The following is a 22,130-nucleotide window of genomic DNA, read 5'->3' as shown; positions in this document are numbered from 1 at the left end:
ATGTGATTTTATATGGGAGAGACATGGCACTAAAAAGAATCCTGAATAGAAATATCTGAATAAATCTTGTACCTACTACTCCCTCCAAAGGGCCAACCGTCTGCTTTATAATAGCTGAAACAGAACAGACAGAAGTGATTCCAAAATCTATACAAGTTTTTTTTCTTGGCTTACTGCATCCATAATGTAAATTAGCCTCGTATTTGTTCAAATGCCCTTGCGGGATCAACCAGATATGTTGATTCTGTTGGCACACTGGATTGAGGTGGAATTTAACTCTTGAAGGTGCTGTATAAAACTTTATAAAACTTAAATATCATGAGGCAAAGTCACCTTTTTTTATTAGATTTTTCTGGTGATTTATGCAGCTTTTTATTAACGTTGCAGCCGTCTCCTTATTCATTTAGAGAGGGGTTTACTGTTAGCCTGAATAAACTCCCAGGTGCTGTTACAAAGATGCCTGCCAAGTAGTGAAACTTGCTTCTAAAATAATGATGGATATTTTCTTCTGAAGATGTTCTCAAAACTTAGCTTCATCAGAACCACACTGATAAGCATCGTGGTCACTTAATCTATACTGTAAATCCACATATTAAGTTACTTGGATTAAGTTATCATTAACACGGACGGACAAATATTAGGCTCTTTCACAACCGATAAACATCAAACCTTCCTCTGCCAAAACGCTTACTGACTATCATTTATCAGCTGGCTGTACTTAGCTGTTCATTGCTCAAGGATCTAATATGATTTTCTGGTACTAACAGATTGTGTTGTTTGCAGAGTTTGGCTGCTATGCGGTATCAGAATGGCTGCAGAAGTGGAAAGTAAAGTATTGGAACAGAGAAAAATTCAAAAGGTTTACCTGGTGAGCGTGTGTTGGCCCGTGTAAGCGAGCGTTCTTTCGACTTGTAGGGGCATCTCAGTGTGGTATCTAACAACTTGAAACTTTCTTTCAGCGAATGAGACTGATAGTACTCCACAAGCTCCTGTTAAGTAACAGGATACAAAAAGGTGAACTTTTCTGCTTTCCCATTGACAACAAGCTCCTATGGGTGTTTCTGTGTTGGCAGTTCATTATATGACCTTTTTTCTTTTTTCTAAACAGTTTAATATGACTTACCAACAGACTTTCAAACTTCTTTGCCTCGGTGATGTGTATCCAGCTGTCTTTTTCAATGACTTTGATGTGCTTTACTTCATCGTTGAATCTGTAAAGAGAAATCACCAAGAATAGATGTTGTTTTTTCACTGTTATCAATTTTCCTTATCCATATCTTGCAAATTACTGTTGAGTCTGTATTCTCTTGTGCCCTTAACTTAATGTGTTCTGCTGCTCCACACATTTCTTTTTCAGTATATCTGATTAAATAAGATGAAAATTAAGTATTTTTTCTTAAAGTTAAGACTTCTTAACGGATTTGTTTACTTAATTATATTGAGCCTGGTCCCCACAGTCACTCATCACCTGTGTTAGACACAAATGTGTAAATGCATTCCTTCTCCCAACCCATCATTATATGACAACTCCAGTAAAGAACTCATGGATTTTTTTTTCCTCTTGAGGATGCATCCTCTCAGTGAAAAGGCACAAAAAAAGAAAGGATTAAAAAAAAAAAAGCAATTACTGAGTAGTAATTAGCTGGAGCTAAAAGATGCACAGAAAAAGCTGACTAGGGCTCCCTGTGAGAATATTTATTCCCCATGAGATATGGATAAAAACCTTCCCTTGACATTTTCCTCTCCTGTAAGATCTGAAATACTCACTTGATGCTGATGGCGAACCTCTCCGCCTCAGCTGTCCTCTCTCTGATAAGGTAGGTCCCACTGCAGTGGGATTTTAAAAGGTTGTCTGCCTGCTGCCGCTCCATATTTCCTGCAAACCTACAGAGAAAAAAAACAAAACAAAAAAACAGTGACCTCCAAATTTAAAGTTGTTTCATCAAATGACACTCTAAAAGCTTTAAAAACACTTAACTTCAATCACCCATGTAGTAATTAATCTTTTGGTTAGGGTCAACTTGCTTTCAATTGAACCACGGCTTTGAGATAACAGTATAGTTTAACATTAACAGATCTGCACTAATAACAGGATATTGACCTTGGGTTAATGGTACCTTATAGTGCACAGGCCCATTAAATGCACAGTTATGGGTCTTACCAAGGATAGCCATAGTAGTCTGCATCCCTTGAGGACGACCGGCACGACTGGAAGGGCTGTCGCATATAACAGACACCGTTCATTAAAGAACACAGCACAGGACTAATTGACATGCACATGTATAAACTCGTCTACTCTCAAATCATACACGCCGTAATCAGTCACAACCCACTGTACAGGTGTATGGGTGCATTACCTTTGGGTCCAAACAAGGCTTTACATAGGAACTGGGGAAAAAGCCGCTCTTTTGTGTCTGTATCAGCTTTCCCTGTAAGACAAACACAGGGTAAGTTTATTTCTAGATGTGAAACAAAACTGTGCTTACTTCAGGCAAAGAAATACTTTAGAACATCTGGGGAAAAAAGAGAAAAGGGATAATATATAGTTTGGTGTAGATACAGAAAAGATGGAAATCCTAAGGCACACTGAAAACCAAGTAGGGTGTATAGAGGAAAAACTAAAACTGAGAACTATATTTCCTCCTCGCAAGTGATCATTGTTAAGTAAGAATATATTAATAAACAAATATCTGAAGCAGAGATTCTTCAGCTTAATGTGTATAATGTGAAACAGTGAAACGTTGGTGCCTCCTAGTGGTGCCAGTTTATCCCCACTGGATTAGTTTTGTCAAAAGGAACCAAACTGAAAGTAAGCAAGTAAAAATTTCTGAAAGACAGTGTATGCACTTGGAGCTAAATAAATATTACACACTATGCATCATATTTTCGGTGCTAGATGTTGTCTGTACAAACTTTCCCCATCAAAGTCAGACAGAGGATGAAATGACTCCACCATCTTATGCCTGCAGCAATCGATTTTAAACTCGGCACACCCGCTGACATCACACTGAGAGATTAAACTGCCATGCTGTAGAGGGATAGCCTACTGTTATAGCTAAGATCAATTAATGTCATCAGAAAGTTGCCCAGAGTCACTTCGGGAAAAGCCAGCCTGATATTAGAGTCAGTGATTCAGCAGGAATGCCAACAGTTCCTGGAGCAAACAGTGTCACAGTTCCTATCATCCGGCCTAATTCACTGCAGAGGATCCTCCATGTCTGCAGGTACACCTCTACTAATGTTCAGCTAAAAGTGATTTATTTCATTGGTGATGGTGCAAAGAAGTCTTTAACTTCCTCTAAGATTTTAGAACAATTTTAGGCGAGCGTGGCTCAGTTTATCATTCAAACACTCTTTAAAGTATCCGGTGGTATTTTAGTGAGACGCACAAGCCAAAGCGCTATTAATTTAAACTGACAAGGTGACAAAGAAACTCTGTTTACAAGATGTGAGCTGGAATATGATGATGATTTGGAACGACAAGAAAAATTATCTTTTTTGTAGCACAGGGGAAAAAAAGCACTTAGGGATTTGTCTACTCCACAGCAATTTGAATTAAAGGCATTTGGAGTATGTTACTTTACTTGCTCACCACCAGAGGGATAAGATTGATAGTGCTTTCTGCAGCCTGGTTAGAAAACATGAAAAGAAATGATGGAATAGATAGCCCCTCTATCCAAAGGCAACAAAACGTTGTGTTAACGTAATTAACACATTATATCTTGTTTGTTCAATCAATACAAAAAACAGTGTGTATAAAAACTAATATACCGTTTTACAGGAGGTTGTGTGCTCAGACTTTAGCTTTGCTGATTATAAGACTCCACGGAAGTCATTGCAACTGTCCAGTAAAACAAGGTTTTTGTCCAGAGCTAATAATAGTGATCCTATAGGTTAACTATTTCAATCTGGAAGTGCCAGTCTTTGAACAGAGACAGAACTTTAACTTATGTTCTATACTTTCTATCTCACAGGTAAAAAAAAATTGAATTTAACATGAGAGTCACAGATTCATTTCAAATCCACTGTGTGAGGTGCTGTGCCAACATCAGCTGTCTGCGTAACAAGCTGCGTGTGTCAAAGTGGGGGATGGATTGATTTAAAAATGATTGACTACTCTACCTCCCACCATGTGATATCCGGGTCTCCCTTCAGAAGCTCTATAAAATCTCCTGTTTGGAAACAGAGAGGCGTCTTCCCCGGAGGCACCGGTGTGCCATGGTAGTTCTTCACTGCCACCATCTTAGGACCTGCAATAACAGTCAGTGTCCAGTACATTACCGCTTACAGCTTCTCGCTAATAAAAAAGTCCACTGACATTGAGAAAACAAAATCTGTAAAAGAGAAAAGATCAGATTCTGCAGGTGTACCTAATGAAGTGGCCAGTCAGTGTATATCTACTGTTCTTCCGCACACTCTACTAATGCATTTATATTGTGAAAAGGTTACTTTTTTTTAATATAATAGAGAAAGGTAAACTTTTACATATTATATTTTCATTAGTTGTAAAGTTAAATATCTACAGACTTTCTCTAATTTGGAGTATTGCTACTTATTGACTGACTTATTGGCATATTTAATTTTGGGTTTGCATTAATTACTATTCAAACTATATAAATACTGCGTATCTCTCGGTCTACTTCGGTACATGCAACCACAATCATAGGCAAGACCCTAAGCTTGACAGTCGTCCAGATGATAGTCGACTCCCTCCACGAGGACGTAACACCACACAAGGTCACTGCAAAAAAGGCTGGCTGTTCAGTGCTGTATCACAGCATATCAATGAAAAGATGAACCGGCCGGGAAGAGTGCAGAGCCAAGAGAGATGACCAGAGCCTTGACAAGACTGTCAAGTCCACTCAAGAAGGGCTTCACAACAAGTGGACCGAGGCTGGAGTCAGAGCATCAACAGCCACCACACGTAGACCTCTTCAGGATCAAAGCTACAACTGTTAAATTCCTAAAATCGTGCCACTCCTGAAACAATGGAAAACATCAGATGCATCTTACAAGTACCTGCTTTAAAGTGGACTGTTGCTCAGTGGTCCAGGTTTTTTTTTTTGGATTTCATTCAGAAATCAAGGTTCCAGAGTTTGGGTGAAGGATGGAGAGGCACAGAATCAAAAGTGTTTGTGGAAACCTCATGCTAGAATTCAATCTTTGATTATTTAGGGTGCCATGCCATCTGCTGGTGTTGATGGTTGCTGCTCTACTCTGTACTATCACGTAAAAATTCAATGTAACCACCTACTAGGATAATAGACCGCTTCATGTTTCCACCTGACAAAAAGTATGGAGCATATTTCCTTTTTCACCAGGAACTAGGAACTCCCACAGCGCCAAAGCTAGTATTTATTGGTTTGCTGACTATGACAATGCTGGGTTTGACTACCCAGGCAACTGACGTGACCTGAAACCCCACAGAGAATCTCATCTTCCTCAATTAACAAATTGAGGAAGATGAGAAACACCTGAAGCCTACTATTAAATGAATCTGGGATTCCCTAACAGATATTAAAGTTTACCTTTTTGAATCCAATTATAGAATCCAATCATAGGAAAACAAAAAACCTTTTCACAATATTAAAATTTTTTAGAGGGATTAGTATAGGGTTAGTATTGTTGCTGCAATGGAGCTAACCACTAGATGGCAGTAGAGAGCCGTGCTATTTAAGAGCAGCTACAGCCAAAACAAAGTTGACAGCTGACAGAATATCCAGCTTCATATTCAAATGTTAGCTCTTACCAGGTGATATTCCAGGCTCCTACAGAACAGAGACAAATATCTGATTATTGATACTGTTAATAAGCAAGCAAAAAACATCACCTTTTATCATTTTGTGGTAATTATTTAACAAAGAAAGATGGTGAAAATTAGAGAAAGCTGTTGTATATTGAGTGAAAAAGAAACTACTCACCAGGTCAAGAGGATCTGAAAAGAGGAAATATTGAAGATTGTCAAAGCGCATTCACAAGAAAATTTTTTACCAAGTGGATCCATCAGCACTTTGCATCAACATGCCAAAATGTACAGCACAGCTTCATGCAGACCATTTTTTTAAGCTGACTAACAGCAATGTAGTATGACTGGTTTCCTGTGAGCGTTAAACAGCAGATAAAACTGAAAGCATCAAACTATATTGTTACACTCCTGCTCTGTGGTCCTTATTATACACACACTAAATTATTTTAAGAATTTATTTGATTAATTATGACCTTCGACTATCAAAGAACTTGATTGGTTCATACTGAACCTCACTCAGCAGTTATTAAATTGGCTCAAATTTGAGAAAATAGGCCATAATTATTTTCTGAATTCATGTTGAGCAAATTTGTGGTTGTCAGATACTGCTGTCCTCTCTGATACCAAATCCACTGACACAATAAAAAAGCCTGCCTCCCTTTTACTGTTGCATAGAGAGGCCTACAAGCAGGACAGGGGTCATCATTATTGCCATGCATGTCCGTGACATATGTCACATAGTTTTTCTTTATCTATTTTTTATCATTTGCTCACTACTTGACCCTCACAAAGTCATCTGAATAACGTTTTCTATTAAAGAGGAAATACCTACTTATTTTACAAATGGTGATCACTTCTAGACACTCTTTGTGAGCTCCTGTTCCACAGCGAGAGCAGAAGTAGCCCTGATAGAAGATGCCCCTTGAGGACAGGCACACACACACACACACAGAAACATGCACTTTAGTAATGCAAACAGGAAGTGGCTGAGACACAAATTAACCTCCTGTAAGAACAACACACAAGGGGACCTGCTGCTTGTTCCTATAATTGTTCCAACTGCGAATCCACATCCTCCATTATTCCCGTTCTGTAATTCTTTAAAAATCACCAAATCAGCTGGCTCAGTTTAAACCGTGTACTTCTGAAGTTTATTTGTTACGGGTACTGTAACACCGCATGCATCGCACGCTGCCAAGTTAAATAGTAAGTGCCATAAATCACGATGGGATCCGCTGGGACTGCAGCAGTAATTAGCATCTAGCAGGAAGAGAGAACGCTGGTCCCTGCCGCCATCGGCTCTGTGAATTTAGGTCAGCAAAGCCATGCAATTTGTGGCTCAATACACAGAGTGGGGTTTAGCCGGCTGACTGTAATAGAGGTGAAAGTGGTGATTCAGTGACACGGGCTATCCCCACTGCAGTCGAGCAGCATTGGAGAGCAGCATGAGAGAAGGTGTACTCAGGAACACTGTGGGTGGTGCGGGGCCGGGAAATGTTTAAAAATAACATCCGTCAGCCGCAGTCACACTTACTAGAATATTTTCCAAAGAATGCTTTCACACTAATGACGGGTTATGCGAGCCAAAAACATATTCCCTCTGTGATTTAAGTCTGTTTGTTTGTTCACTACCAAATGCTACTTAAATTATGTATTTTTATATTTGTACTGCTATAGTGTATACTCCACTCTAAGGGTATTTTTTTCTCCTCTGTTTGTGGTGTGCAGAGTCAAAATTACAAAAATTGTGTTGTTGTCCAAATACTTACCTAACTGTAATAACTTTTGTGTGCTTTTATGAAAAAGTGAAGCTAATGTGGGAGTAGTTGGAAAAGGTCTCCTGACAGCAGTGCTTCTTTGCCAAAAAGACCATCGGCTCTGCTGGTTTTGTGTTCTCGGTAAACACTTCCCTGATCATTTTGTTGGGCTCAGTTGCTATTTTCATGACACACTGAATAAAACATTAAGTCTATTCTGTAAATTATAAGTCAGGGACTCAGAGAGGAGGATTATCCAGGATGCTCGTTGGTTGACAAACTGTCAATCACAAGTGATTAGCCACAGAATGTCCTCTGTTTCCTGCTCATCTGCTGACACATGTGGTTTTAAAACACCAAGATGGTGACAGTGAAAACATTCAGTTTAAACTTCTTTTTTTGTGCATCATAGCTTATTAATAATTCTACTGTTGCAAGTTTGTCTGGATAAGTAACACATAAAAATGCTGTTGCTACTAAATGCTGACATAACAGTCACTAGAGAGTCTGGAATAAGGATGTATTCGGTGTGCATTATTAATTGCACTAGAGATACCAGCGCTGGGGTTGTCAGGGTCATTACCTCAAGAGCATCTTGCAGGCTCGACAGTTGGTATTCTTATCAAATGTGTGCATTTCAAAGTTGTGCTGATTAGCTGTGGCTCTCTCTGGCTTGATGTTGGACCTAGATAAGTAAATGATATGAAATTCAATAAACCAGTTAAACCGAGGCTACCTAGGATTCTTTATTTTTTCCCATGCTAGTGAAAAATAACATGGCAAAGGCAATTAGTCTCACATAAAATACATTTTATCCAACTAGTCATACTCACATGGCCATATCAAACTGCTCCATCCACTTCCTCTTTGTTTCCTCAGTTTTGCAAAAGAACTGGAAGCCCTGCTTCCCTTGCAGATGGATCAGGTAGAAACCATAAGACCACTGGTGAGAAAAAGTGAGTGTTGAACAGATGGCAGAAAAAGGTTTGTGGATGGCAGACTGAGATAAGAAAGAGGCACGTGATATCAGCAGTTCCAACAAATAGATGGTCAAATCAAGTCAGATCTAAAAGATCATCAACATGCTTTAGCAATTAATTGGATAAGAAGCTGGTCACAGACTCAGACTGTGCATATGCAATCAAGGTATTACATCCCAAAACTCACCACAGCCAAAAAAAAAAAAAAAAAAAAAACGGCCACTATGAGGAGATGTGTTAAATAAGGGGATCATTTGAGCTTACCATTTTTCCACAGGACTGGTAAGCATGCAAAAAGAAAGACACCAGAGAAAGACCCAGTTACACATGCAAACATGTACGCACACATGCAGATCCAAAAACAAAAAAGCCATGTTAGATCGGATGCCCAGTGCACTGCAGTACGCTTTCATGAATCCTAAATGATCTTCATTGCATTTACATGATTTTACAAGCACGAATGAACACAATGCACATTTGACACATCAGTGTATTACCCCATCTGAAATCACATCAGAAATTACCATCAACAAGCTCCTTCAGCTCAAGGGCAACATTTGTAATGATTACACATGCCGCTTCATCGCCTACACCGGCCGGGCCACCTTTACAAAGGTCTCACTGAAGAAATTGCTCTGTCTCATTTCAAACCGTGATGTTCTTACCTTTTTCATGTCTCTGTTGTTCGTCGGGTCATCCGACATTTTATGATTTTGCAGCTCAATAATCTCTTTGAGCTCATAGCTATAGCCTTTCCTCTTGCAGACAATGACCACTTTATCAAAGAGGAATATATACCTGAAGACAATCATACATTTTTATTGAATATTGGCAGCGATAAAATGTTGCTGAAGGTTATTATAGTTTAGTTTAGTTTTACTGCAGAACTTGGACTCACCGGTCCTGTTTTGTTCGGTTCGTAGAGGAGCACACCTTCAGTTCTCCATCTATCTTTGGCCTCCCGTACTCCTCCAGCTTCACCTGCTGCTTAGGTCGCAAAAAAAAAAAAAAAAAAAAAAAGCAGCCTACTAAACCAATGGATTCTGCAATTTTTAATAAATAATTTTGCTAGACTTTTAATTTCAGAGAGAATTAATATCCACGATGAACGATGAATTTGCTCTACACTTACACCTCGATCCTCCCTTTGACTTTTTTTTCAAAGTCATACACAGTGGCTACATGTATAAATTATTCAGAGCACTTTTACTGTAGGCATTACTGTATATGTGCCACATGCACAAACCAAAACTGAATAGGCATATCAGCAAGGAACAACAAAAGATATTGTGATAGAGAGATAGAAAAACGAGAAAAAAGGTGAGTGCTACACGAAATATTAAAGTGAGCAGTTTGCAGTTTACATAAATGATTTGTTAAGGGCATTATCGTGGCTGAGGATCATGACATGTGAAAGCATTTTGAAAGATAGAGGTGTCCTGAGGACAGACTAATCATTCTGTCAAACTTCAAAAACACCTGTTGATAACATGCCAATGTGTTGGTATGTACAGTATATATTAAAAAACAACCTTTGAAATGTTCTTAGCTGCTCTAAAGATAACAAGTGCAAGAGAAGTGTGGAGTACTTACAAGATTTTCTATTGAACTTTGGAATTCGCTGATTTTTTTCAGTGTCTCGTTGTCTCTCTTGACTTCATTGATGTACATGGCCAGGTCCTGGAAGAACCAGACATTCTTTCAGACATCTGCTATTTCAAGCTGTATTTACAACACTTGAGCAACACAGTGGCTGTATGTAATTATGCAGCTTTAGCTAAGAGGGTGATTCTGCAAGATTTTTTTTTTTTAAACAGCACCCACAAACACACATACACAAACACACCTGCATAGCCTCCAGAGCCTCCTTCAGTTGTTGTCTCTCAGGTCGGTCAGTTGAGTGACTCAAAAGTTCCTACGGAGGGAGTTTATTTTGTTAGAAAAATGTTCTTGTACTTTGAGAAACTGTAAAAACCAAACTCCAATGGTGTGTCTGTTTGTCTTGGCAAAATCTGACAACTGCGCACTGCAGATATGAAATCATTAACAACACATTAAAAAGTACACTTTAAAACTTGAGTGCAAGCAGAGAGAGGAACCAGCCAAGTTCAGCTTGTTTTTTGTTTTACTAGCCCCTCCCCCAGCCCCAGATTTCTGGTTAGTTTTTGTTTTTTTTAAATGCAAAGAACTAACTTTCAGACCATAGGACCCTTTTGTAGAGGTGTGTACATAATGAGACTGCATTGCAATTTTGTTTTAGAGCTGTGTACAAGACAGTCTTATGAATGGTTCAGATTTTGAACTCTGCCTGATTATTATCTAAAAAAATAATCAAAACTAAGCCTGAGGCAGTAAAGTTTCTGCCAAATGCATTTTTCTGCATCTAACATCGCCAATTTTAACTTGGCTTTCTGGCCAGTATTACTCCAGTTTAACAAGTTACTTTGTGTCTTTGTTGTCTTTAAGTTAATCAAATGTGAAAGGTAAATATGCAAGTTTTCTTACTTGCACTTAGGGGTAAAGATTTGCTTGTGGTTTGGTAGGCCGGTTATATATATGCTGGTTACCTTGATAAAGTGGAGATCGGTCAAAGTTGTGTTGTAAAACAACCTGCTACTCACAAAGAAGTTTACTGTTCAGGTGCTAGGAAATAACACCGTATTTAATAGTGACCTCCACATTAATGCCAGCAGAGCTTGATGCCCTCTGCACACTAATCATTTGATCATGTATTGCTAACTGTTTGTGTAATTTTTTCCCAAAAGTTTAATGAGTTTGAAACAAAAATATGATGACGTGAAGACTGCAGCGACACTTAAAGTATTAGGAAAAAACTTTATTAGGTGACCAACGCTGATAAACAAACTGACCAATTAGCATTTAACTAGGTGGTACTGCCTGATTGGTTAATTGGGTAAGCCACAGCCCAAACAGGTTCTGGACTGAATCACTACACATTAATAGTTTTGAGTAATTCAATCTCAAAATTACACAGACAAATGCAAACAAGTTAATATAAAAATAAAGTAAGTCCAGGAACTTTTTAAACAAAAACACAAATATGAGTATGGCAATCTGTGCAATACCAGCTGGAGAAGGGAAACCCAGAAAGATTCAGCGTTTATTAATGGCATGGCAGCTTCCCTTTACAGCAGCCCCTGTTACTGCTCCATAACCCAGTGTGAAACAAGGCAGTCAATTAGTTTTCATATTAAAAAAATGTTGAAGTTTCTGTTTATTTCATTAAACACTACAGTGATGTGTTCATGGTAGATTTCACTGCTGGCAGGTACTAGCATGGAGTTAAAAAGAAGTAAACCTTCTCTGTTTGAGGTTAGCAGTATGAAGAGACATTAGCAGCAACATTAGCTGCTAGCTGCATAACCAACAAAAAATTCCAAACTATCAGCAACTGCTAGGATCGCTTAATGTGGATGTAAAGTTGTGGGAAAATAAAAGAATAACACACTGTATACATAAGGTCGAAAAATAAGTCCGGATGTAAATTAGGAAATAACCATAGTACTTCATTTAACCCGTACTAACATACCTATAACATAACCATGGATCATTCGTCTGATATTTTGAAGCTTATGCTATTACACGGACAAGATCACCTGTTTTTAGGTCTTCCAATTTCAAACTAACAATGAGCTTCACTATACAGGACATTTCCCTCACTGGCTTTTCATGCCTACTTCAAATATTATCAGCAGGTGCTTGACAAACCAAACCAAGAAAAAAGTGCTTTCATCTGGGCTCCACTTGTAACTTGTATTATCTGAGTAACCTTCTGCCAAAGAGGTGCATTACAATTGCAAAAGAAAAACAATTGTACTGCAAAACATATACAGCAAAATGTATAGCACAAGATCATGATTTAGGTTTTCTGAGAATTGTTGAATTTGCTCTATGAAGTTCAACTATCATAAAAGAATGAAGAAAAGCGCCATGCACGCTATCATCAAATAAGGTTCAGACTCTTGAGATGATATCTATATAACAACAACTGTAGATGTACCCTTCAGAGGGACTGAACACGCACATAGACACAACAAAACAAGCACTGTCACTCTGACATGCCCTGAGGCCTCATGTGCAGCAGTGTTTCACTGCGAAGCTGCAGGAAGCAGTGAAATGGGGTGTATTTAATCTGATTATTGCACGGTTGATTTGACCTCAGTGGCTCAGTGCGACTCCTGCAGGGGTTCGATTCAAACTAATACAGATGCCACGGCGCTCTCTGTGTGGACCTACAATCACCTGATGAAGGCACTCACCTCCGCCCCTGGCTATTAAAAGCTGCATCATAAACCCATATGCTCATCCGTAATTGAGACGCAAAGTCAATTAATCATGGGTAATATTGTATTACAGTGGCTTTTGTATTTATTTATGATTTCTTGCTGTAAATATCAGGTTAAAAATGTTTTTTTTAACCCAATTATTAATTAGTCATGAAAATTGTGGTCGACTACAATTATTTTAGCACCAGATCAATTGTTGCTAATAATTTCAAACAATTTAGATTTATATAGATATAGATATATAAATATAAATATATGATTAAAAGAAATAACAGTGCAAATTTGTGTTTTGACAAATTGCGACTAGCAATGACATTTATGAATTAAAGGGCACAGAAAACACAACATAAACAATAAGTGAAAAATGTGCAAAGGCAGACACATTGATGAGGTGTATTAAGTTAAAGTCCACAAAGCAATATGTGTTGCCTCAGTGACACTTCAAATAACAGTTTTTCAAAAGGGCAGAAATGAGTTTGTAAAATAGGTTAATGTGACGAGGGTACAAGTCTGAAAAATCATAACAACACTGACCAAATCCAGACAGCTGACACCACCATTAGACACAGAATAAAAGAGAGAGGTGTTATGCATCATTTGAAATCAGAGCAGAGATGAACCATAGCCTCCCTGACGAAGTCTCAAGAAGAAAATCTTACAGTGCGGATCTGCTTTTCAGGATGGAAAGCTATTAACTTTCTGAAATATAGACAGCACAAATCCTTGAACTCTGAGTGTCAAAAAGGTGTCAGAAAACGGTTTTGAAAATTTCACATACAAAGTTCTTTGAAGTGGGTGCAGCATATACTGTATTTCACAGATTTAGCAGCGTCTGAAGCACGCGCTGATGAGTGGTGATTAGACGTCGAGTTAGACTGTGATGCCAAATTTGGTCAAATCAAAAGAAACCTGCATATTCCTTATTTAGCTTACCTTAAGTGTAGAGTCAATTGCGCCAAGAGTGAAAGAGGCAACATGTTTACTGAAATCAGAACCAGTGGACGGAAGAGACGCGTCATTTCCGTTAACTCCAGAAGAAGTTTTTTTTTTTGCGCCTCGAACTACATCTGAAAGTTAGCAACATACACTAGCTGTGCCACAGAGATACAGCAGCACAGACGTTTGAGATGCACTTTTAAAAGGTAAGAAGTTAAAAATAAAACAAGTGTGTATGTTATCACACGGCTATTTAGCCAAAATCTTAATTACATTTGAATGAAACTGTGTAAACACATAAACAGGTTTTACGGATTTGGATTTTACCTTTAGTAGGAGGTGATACTTCAGCACCCTCTGCATGGGAACTACCAAAAGATCTTGGAGCTTGAACTTTCCTTCTTGCACTTTCATTGTACATTCCTGTGGAAGAGTGACACAAGCAGTGGCACAGTTATTACATGTTGCATAATACAGCATTGCAAATTTCCTACAAACAAGTATTCATTTGTTGTTTAAGAATACATTCTCATGTTGCTGCTGTTGCTTCCACACATTCACAGGGCACTCCTTTAGCAATGAGGCTGGTTTATTCTTTCAGGGCACAAAAACTCTGGTTGTGCCAGCTATTTGTGACACAATTACGCAGCATACTGACTGAGGACATCCTCTGACAAATGAGTGCACATCCCTAAATTCTGCCTCGGCTCCATAAGAAGCGGTCTTTTGTTAGTATTATCCTATAAGGTTCCCTCACAGTGGTGTCTGTGTACATCTTTCTTCACTCAGTTTCTTTAAGTGTGCAATATCAGCAAAGCTTATCCTGTTTTACAAACAGTACTTTTCTATACTGAGCCAATAACAGGCTGATTTAGCCTTTTACAAAGCTCCTTTATTTTGAATGGGGTATCTCAGTTACTACTGCCCTGTATAGCAATATGTATTGCTTTTGTGCTCATCAGCTCTACGGCCGCCTTGTCCTCCCATTCTAACTGCAAATGTGCTTTAATTCCGCTCTATTCTGCATTCCTTTTCTAAGGATTTTCAGTCTGTATAACATCACAAAATCATAGCAGCATACTGAGGGGGAGATCTTGTTGTATACATAGATTCTAAAAATGTCCCAGATTTACACAGTAAAGGTGCCTTTTCTCGTTTCATCTTTTCCTGTGCACAAGGAAATTTAACAATATAATCAAGATCCACCACAACCCATCCCTGTTTGGTTAATATTCCGTTTTGTTCAGTATAACAAAATGTTCTGAATTTTTTAAGGCTCTAGGGGCAAATATGCAAATTACATCTGACTTCATTATAGGTTCTGCCTAACAAAGGCAAAGCTTGGCCCCACTGATGAATTTATTTGAGTCATTATTTACTCATCGTCATTGTTTATTCAACGGTAAATTTTACTTTTGAGTTGGGCTTTGATTGTGAAACGGCCATATTCTAAAGCAGCCTATTTTGTTGGTACAACTCTTCAGAACATGTATACACTCTGTAAGACTGCAACTCTGGATTGATAGAAAATGTTAGATTTGAGTATACTTTCTAAAAGAAATACTGCATCACTTTGTCCTTTTTCTGTAGTTGGCACACAATGAATTTAGTAGTAATGCAATACACCGAAATATGTTTCTCTTCTCCTGTGGTGTTTGCACATGGTGCATGGGCAAAACACTAGCTATAATGCCATATCAAAACAGGTGGACAACTATCCAGCAGCTGTAATATAATAATGTATCTCCACACACTGGTGCCAGGAGTCAGCAGGAACATTTAACAATTTGTAAATATAATTTTGCTGGCTACCACACTCTGGAACCCGGTGAGCTTTTTTGACATGGTGCATTATCCTGTGGGAGCAGCCATTAGAAGACAGGCACGTTGTGGTCATAAATGGATGGACATGATCAGCAAAAATACTCAGGTAGGCTGTGGTTTTTAAATGACACTCAGTTGGTACTGTAAGGGGTCCAAAGTATGCCAAGAAAATGTTCCCCACACCATTAGTCCACCACCACTAGCCTTAGCTGTTGGCACAAACAGGATAAATCCATGCCATCTTATTTTTGAAGCGAAATTCTGATCCTGTCATTAAAGTGTCACAGCAGAAATCCAGACTCACCAGAGCGGCACATGGTCTGGTCATCTGATTTAAGGTTGGTCACATTTTGGATTGAGAGAAGATGTTGCATACCTTGGTTGTAACATGCTTTTTTCAGTTACTGTTGCCTTATTATCAGCTAGAAAACAATCTGGCCATGATCTCTGACCTCTGGCATAAAGAAAGTATTTTCACCCTGACAAATGCTACTCACAGCATCTTTTTACTTTTTTGTGTCATTGTCTGCAAACTCAGACCAGATAATTTGGTACCAAATACCACGCCTTCTGAGTACGACATTCATTTTAAACGTGTGTAGAGATGGATGTTACCTCTACTTTAATCCTGACATCCTCCCGTGTGGCTATTAGCTCGTCCAGTTTCTTCTGGGCATTCTCCATGTGGCTGCAGTACTGACCATAGATCAGCAACCTGGGGATGTGAAAAACTCATTAATCCAGTTACTCTGTTAGAAATATGAGGAGACTGTATAAAATGTTTATAGTTGATATTCTCGAAAGAAACAGTACAAGGACACAAACATTTACATTTGTATATTAAAGAGGTATGGATAACAATGTGGCCACACCCATTCACATCACATAATTCCCAGAATAATCTCGAACACAACAAAAGCAATATTTTGAAATGTTAGGCTTTCTTATTACAGCTATTTTATTTTAAGGATCATGGCTACATCCACTCACAAATGTCCCACTGTGGCCTTAGAAATGCTGGAGGTCCAAATAATAAAACATTAATGTTTCTAGGAGACATTTGAGATTATAATTTGCATAATTTTGCTCGTCCTCTGTGAGGAAAAGAGAAAGTGGGCTCATAAAACCTCTAATCTCAGTGTAGTGTTTGCAGTCTAAAAATAAGGATTCATAAGGACTAATAAGTCTCGTGTTAACATATAATATTATGACATTTATAATATCTTTGTTAAAACACAGGTCAAAATTGTCCACAATTAGCTGTAAACTAGAATCTTTTGGTAGTATATGGACCTTCAGGCAACGTATTCATTTTAAGATTATTAATATAATTTGGGAAGTCACTGTAAGAGTCATTTAGCACTAACGGGTACAGATAAATGCATGTGTGAATAAATGTATTATGATTAAAAATATACTCACATCCAAGGGAAATATTTGAAGGGGCGGCATGCTCTTGCCAATAAGCTATAATCATAGCGTACTAATGAAAGTCAGGGCTTTATATCACTTGGTTTGCAGAGCTCCTCTTATCAGTGTGTGAGAGAAAAAAATCTTTTAATTTTGAGTAGTGAGGATATGAGAGCTGAGTTCATTAGATATTACAATGGGACACTGACATAGATCTACGGGTTCAGCTGGGAGGGAGTTCAAAGTCATCTTGCCTGGAGGATGCCACTGCACGTGGCAAACATTCTTTGCGCTTACTCAGTCAAAGTAGGGCACTGGCACAGGCTGGTATAGTGCAACCCCCCTCCCCCCAGCTTGGTAGAGTTGGCACATAGGCTTCTTAATCTGAATCTTAAGCCAGCGAGGCGGTGTAGAGAGCTGGCACCCTGAAGTCTAATCAAGCCTCTGATAGCTTTGAATAACAGGCACCAAAAACAGACCAACCAGGGAACTCTGGTAGTGATGCAATCAGGAAACAAAACTGGTTTTACATAGTGATACATATTATGTATTTGTTTTATATTTAACTTAAGGTTACCCATTTCTATTCATGTTTAAACTGTCATTAATGGGTATTTCAAAAATTCTGCATTTAAAAACACAAATCTCCAATATTAAAGCAAAAAGTCTCCTTTTAAATGATTAATTGTTCTCTTCCAGTGGTTCTAAAATGTTATGGCTACAAAACGTTTTTTCAGTGTTGAAACTTTGAACACTGAACATCTTCACCTTAAAAGCAGCATTTCTGTCAAACCCATTCAGCATTTGATTATCCTCCGCTCTACAGAGATCAACCAGGGATGATCACTGGAGTTTCAACTGGAGTCCAGACAGAGGTTTGAGTAAGGCCCCCCCTGCAGGCTCCAGCTATGGTTAAGCCCAGGGCTAACAAGCCCCTGATTAAGATGTGATCCACACCCTGGGAGACAGCTCTCTTCAGCTCCAGCTCCTCTTTGACGACGCAGTGATTGAGATTAATGGTGGCCTTGATCAATTTTAAGACTGTGCGATATAGTGAGGACGTAGTGGTACGTGCCAGGTCACAAATCTTATAGTGAGCTATCAGCTCCTAATGGGACATGAAGGACTTTGTAATAGCAGCATAAGAAATGACGCAATTTAATTTCAGTATGGGAATTATAAGAAATATTTAAAAACTTGGTGAAGATGAACAAAATGAAGAACAATGGCTACTCTTTAAGTTATGCAGCGAGCAAATGTGGCTACACTGTCCTAAAGGCCTGTTCTGTGAAGGCTAGAGCTTGCTTCTTTTTCATTACCAATCCATGGCCTTAATAAACAAACTCTATTCAATGACCAAATTATGTTTCTCTCAGAACAATAACAAGAACTAAGTGAATGAAAGCGATTTAATGAAAGACTGATTTGTTTTCTCGTGTGAGTCGATTTAACAGAAGGCCATTCTTCAGTGTGCAAGTCTTTGAGACTATTTTAGCTACGAGCTTTGGTTCTGCTGCACATTTAATTTATCTAGGCCACCTGTTCATTGCCAAGTAGCTCGAGTTTAATCTCAGTGTTGGTACCTCCCACGGCACCTACTAGCCCTCCAAAACACTAGCTTCACATCACGTTCATATTTCTAGGGTTGAGTGCTCTTTAGGTTAGTGTAGTGTTCTTTGGTACCAATGTAATTATACAAAGCTTTAATGAAGTTTATGGAACTCAAACAGTTTTTAAAGCTTATTTTAACAAGCAACAGTGTCAAGTTAAGTACAATATTCTTGCTATTTTCCAATTACATTGCTATATTTCATCAGCCTGTTTGTGTTCAGCATCATGAAAAGGCAACCAGTTAAATTCTGTATGTATATAAAATAAAATACAATAAATGAAAAAAGATTGTCTACATCTATTTTTATGACCAAAATATCACCCCAACAATTACTAAATCTCACAAAAACTATATTTGGACACAACAAAATTTGGATACATGAACATTTTTAATAACAAGCTTTTTGTCTGAACTGTGAGAGGCCAATTGAAAGTGTTGTCATCTTCTTTAACTGAGATAGTGAAACCAAACTGCTAGTGACACACAAGCACACTGAAGCATCCATGCAGTCTTCTCACCCAGGCAGCTCTAATTAGTCTGTGATGTGGTGATAAATACACTCAATGCTTAACCACGGCTCTTAACAAATTGCTGAAAACTGGTGACAATTCATTACTACCAGTTTTCGACTTGTGCTTGAATGTTTGCATTCAAAAATCTGCCATTAATGCTGAAGCACACTGATGAATACTGTGTTGTTGTTGGTTTTTTTCCTTCTGTACAGACTTGAGAAAAACCTGATCATCTTCTTTTAGCTGCTCCCTTTAGGGGTTGCCACAGCATATTATCTGCCTTCATTTCACCCTAACCGTAGCATCCTCTTCTGCCATACCAACCCTCTCCATGAATCTTCTATGCAGTTTTCCTCTTTTCCTCCTACCTGGCAGCTCCATATTCAACATCCTTTGCCCATTATCCCTCCACTGTACATGTCTGACCATCTCAGCCTCGTCTCTCTAACTTTGTCTCCTAACTGCTCAAACCAAGCTGTTCCTCTTATGTACTATTGATGAACTGCATGTTTCATTTGGAAAAATTTTTATGGCTGGCTGCCCTGCCTGATGCTACCCTCCCCATTTAACTGCGCTTCTCAAGTACATAGGACTATGAATTTTTGGGGAAAAAATTATATCAGATATAACATCAACAACTTTTATAAAGCTGATTACAGCGAGGGAAACAAGAAGTGGTCAACCACAAAATCTGCAGTGTGAATACTTACCTTTCACTGAAAAATAATGATATTTCTATTCATTAAATGACCGTTTGGTAAGTTTCCCTCTGTGCCATTAGCATACCTGCAGGCTCCAGCAGCCCACGCAAGGAAAACATCACGGAAAGGGTAGATAAATAAACAGGAGTTTGCAAGTGCAGGAAGAAACTTCATGTTTTTATTCTTTTCAGTGCAGGTGATATTGCCCTGCTGTGCTGGCCTCTTCTGATGGCATCGTGCATGTTATCTCACAGGAAATGCAATTTTGAGTAAATGTGTTCCGAGCCTTCACCCCCACCCTTGTGGAGCCCTGCGAGGCGAGTCAGGCAAGTGAGGAAACCTCCCAGCAAAGCAGAAGTGACAGGCTGTGGAACTAGCTAATATTCTCTGACACATGGCATTGGGACCCTCTCACCTCTACTCAACATATCCAGCACACAGCAAATGGAGGAGAACACAGAGCAAAGACCTCCACTAAAGAGCCTCATAGCATGGCCATGATTAGGCACTGCTTGGATATCAGGGAGTCAGATTACTCCGGAAATGAGTTGGGGAATGTTGCAAATGAGTGCATCAACAAGAGGGCACTTAGATGCCCATTTAGTTTATAGAGCTTCCTCTGAGTGTACTTTTCCATTCTGCCTGGTTCTGACTGTTTAAGAATTGAGCATATAAACCAGTGACATTTTCAGCATGGCATTCAGACCAATACAAAAAAAAAAAAAAAAAAAGCTTTTCATCTTTGGCACCAACGTGAGGCAAAAAAACGATACAAGCACATTGTTGTAAAGGTCACAGGGACTTACAAGCATAGATAACCAAATTTATTATGCAAAGCCAGGTCCTTAGGAAATTGCCAAGATGAATGAAGAGAGCGTTGCTGTGTGAATAAAAATCCCCTGGTCACTGTTGTCTATCGCCATGGCGAGACAAGACACCACTGTGGCTCATAATGAGGACGGTCTACATGTCAATCATAGTGAGAAAGTCAAAGCTTCTGACGTAAAGGTTCCTCAAATCAAATGAATGGTCTTAAAATAACCCAGCATCTCTTTTGTGACAAATGTTGGTAATGGTAAATAGTAGCAATGAATCGTATGTCATTAGGAAATCTGTATATAAATGGAACGAAGCAGAAGCCGAAGTTTAAAAACCATTTACCGAACAACATGCGGACTGTACAGTGCTGTGAAAAGGTATTTGTCCCCTCTCTGATTTCTTTTTTAAACCTGAGTAAATAGAAAATGCAGTTTTTAAATGATGATCTTACTTATCAAGAGGAAAAAAGCTATCCCAAAGGTTTACTTTTTCCCTATGTGAAAAAGTAAACCTAATAATTGGTTGTTTTTTGAGGGTTTTTTTTTAGACATTTAGAGATGGACTTGCTGGGATGTTTCAGATCATTGTGCAGCTGCATAACGGGAAATGCTCTTGAACTGAAAGCCTCTCCTTAAGAATTTTCTGGTAGAGACAGAATTCCTGGTACCATCAGCTTCACAAGTCATCCAGGTCCTGAAGCAACAAAGCAGCCGCCTGCCATCACACCACCACCACCATGTTGATATGATGTTCTTTTTATGAAATGTTGTGTTAGTTTTATGCCAGATATAACAAGACGACATTACTTTTTCACAAAGGGCCAGGTAGATTTAGATATTTTTTTCCTTGTTCCCTTAAATTAGTTTAACGATTTAAACATTTAAGTGTGACTATTACTAAAAAAATTTTTTTAAAAATCAGCAAGGGGGCAAATACACCTCCAACCCATCTTGGAAAAAGGGTGCCTCTCCCTGAGCCTGGTTCTGCCAGAGGCTTCCGGTTAAAAGGGAGTTTCTCCTTCCCACTGTTGCCAAGTGCTTGCTCCAAAGGGTTCGTCTAATTGTTGGGGTTTTCTCTGTATTATTGCAGGGTCTTTACACTACAAAATAAGGCCCTTCGCTTTGACTTGGTTTTATATAAATAAAATGTGTTTATATAGTGATCCAGTTTAAATAACATTGAATTGAACTGAATTTAATTTTTACAGCACTGTATGTGCCCCTTTAATGCCATTCTGTTTGTTCAAAAGAGTGGACGTCTTAGTGTAGAGCAACATTTGATTTTAGTGTCATGGAGCTCTTTGCTTCAACACAACATTGTCCATCATACAGCATAGCGTGTACAGACAGGTTGATTTCTTCCCAGTTTTGTGTGAAATAAATTGACCCGCCTGTCCAATGTTCCATCCAACACTTTTACAATAAACTGTAATTCTGACTGTTAGACTTATCATCTTACAGTGACCAATGTTACAGGCACTTTAATGGGTAGGACAAGCCTGCAGGCATGTTCATGTTCTTCTTCCA

The 22,130-nt window shown here is 38.7% G+C and overlaps 1 protein-coding gene across 14 annotated transcripts in view; it reads right to left on the bottom strand.

Annotated features, from left to right (window-relative positions):
• vav2 (vav 2 guanine nucleotide exchange factor) overlaps positions 1-22,130 on the bottom strand; it is a 187,091-nt gene that overhangs the window by 8,407 nt on the left and 156,554 nt on the right. For 4 of the 14 annotated variants that reach the window (XM_019361277.2, XM_025908849.1, XM_019361280.2 and 1 more), the window contains 19 exons: positions 16,166-16,265; positions 14,054-14,149; positions 10,330-10,398; positions 10,077-10,163; positions 9,382-9,470; positions 9,149-9,281; positions 8,748-8,762; positions 8,337-8,446; positions 8,087-8,188; positions 6,579-6,667; positions 5,922-5,935; positions 5,750-5,768; positions 4,123-4,250; positions 2,358-2,429; positions 2,162-2,217; positions 1,768-1,884; positions 1,124-1,211; positions 866-989; positions 73-114 (listed from right to left, as the gene is read on the bottom strand). In XM_019361277.2, the coding sequence (XP_019216822.1) occupies positions 73-114; positions 866-989; positions 1,124-1,211; positions 1,768-1,884; positions 2,162-2,217; positions 2,358-2,429; positions 4,123-4,250; positions 5,750-5,768; positions 5,922-5,935; positions 6,579-6,667; positions 8,087-8,188; positions 8,337-8,446; positions 8,748-8,762; positions 9,149-9,281; positions 9,382-9,470; positions 10,077-10,163; positions 10,330-10,398; positions 14,054-14,149; positions 16,166-16,265 (1,550 nt within the window). The remainder of the gene's footprint in view (positions 1-72; positions 115-865; positions 990-1,123; positions 1,212-1,767; positions 1,885-2,161; positions 2,218-2,357; positions 2,430-4,122; positions 4,251-5,749; positions 5,769-5,921; positions 5,936-6,578; positions 6,668-8,086; positions 8,189-8,336; positions 8,447-8,747; positions 8,763-9,148; positions 9,282-9,381; positions 9,471-10,076; positions 10,164-10,329; positions 10,399-14,053; positions 14,150-16,165; positions 16,266-22,130) is intronic. The other 10 variants (XM_019361279.2, XM_025908854.1, XM_019361281.2 and 7 more) reach the window with 6 other exon arrangements.

This window comes from Oreochromis niloticus, linkage group LG7, assembly GCF_001858045.2.
Source record: "Oreochromis niloticus isolate F11D_XX linkage group LG7, O_niloticus_UMD_NMBU, whole genome shotgun sequence".
In the NCBI taxonomy this organism is placed as follows: Eukaryota; Metazoa; Chordata; class Actinopteri; order Cichliformes; family Cichlidae; genus Oreochromis; species Oreochromis niloticus.
This window is presented reverse-complemented; position numbering and strand designations above follow the sequence as displayed.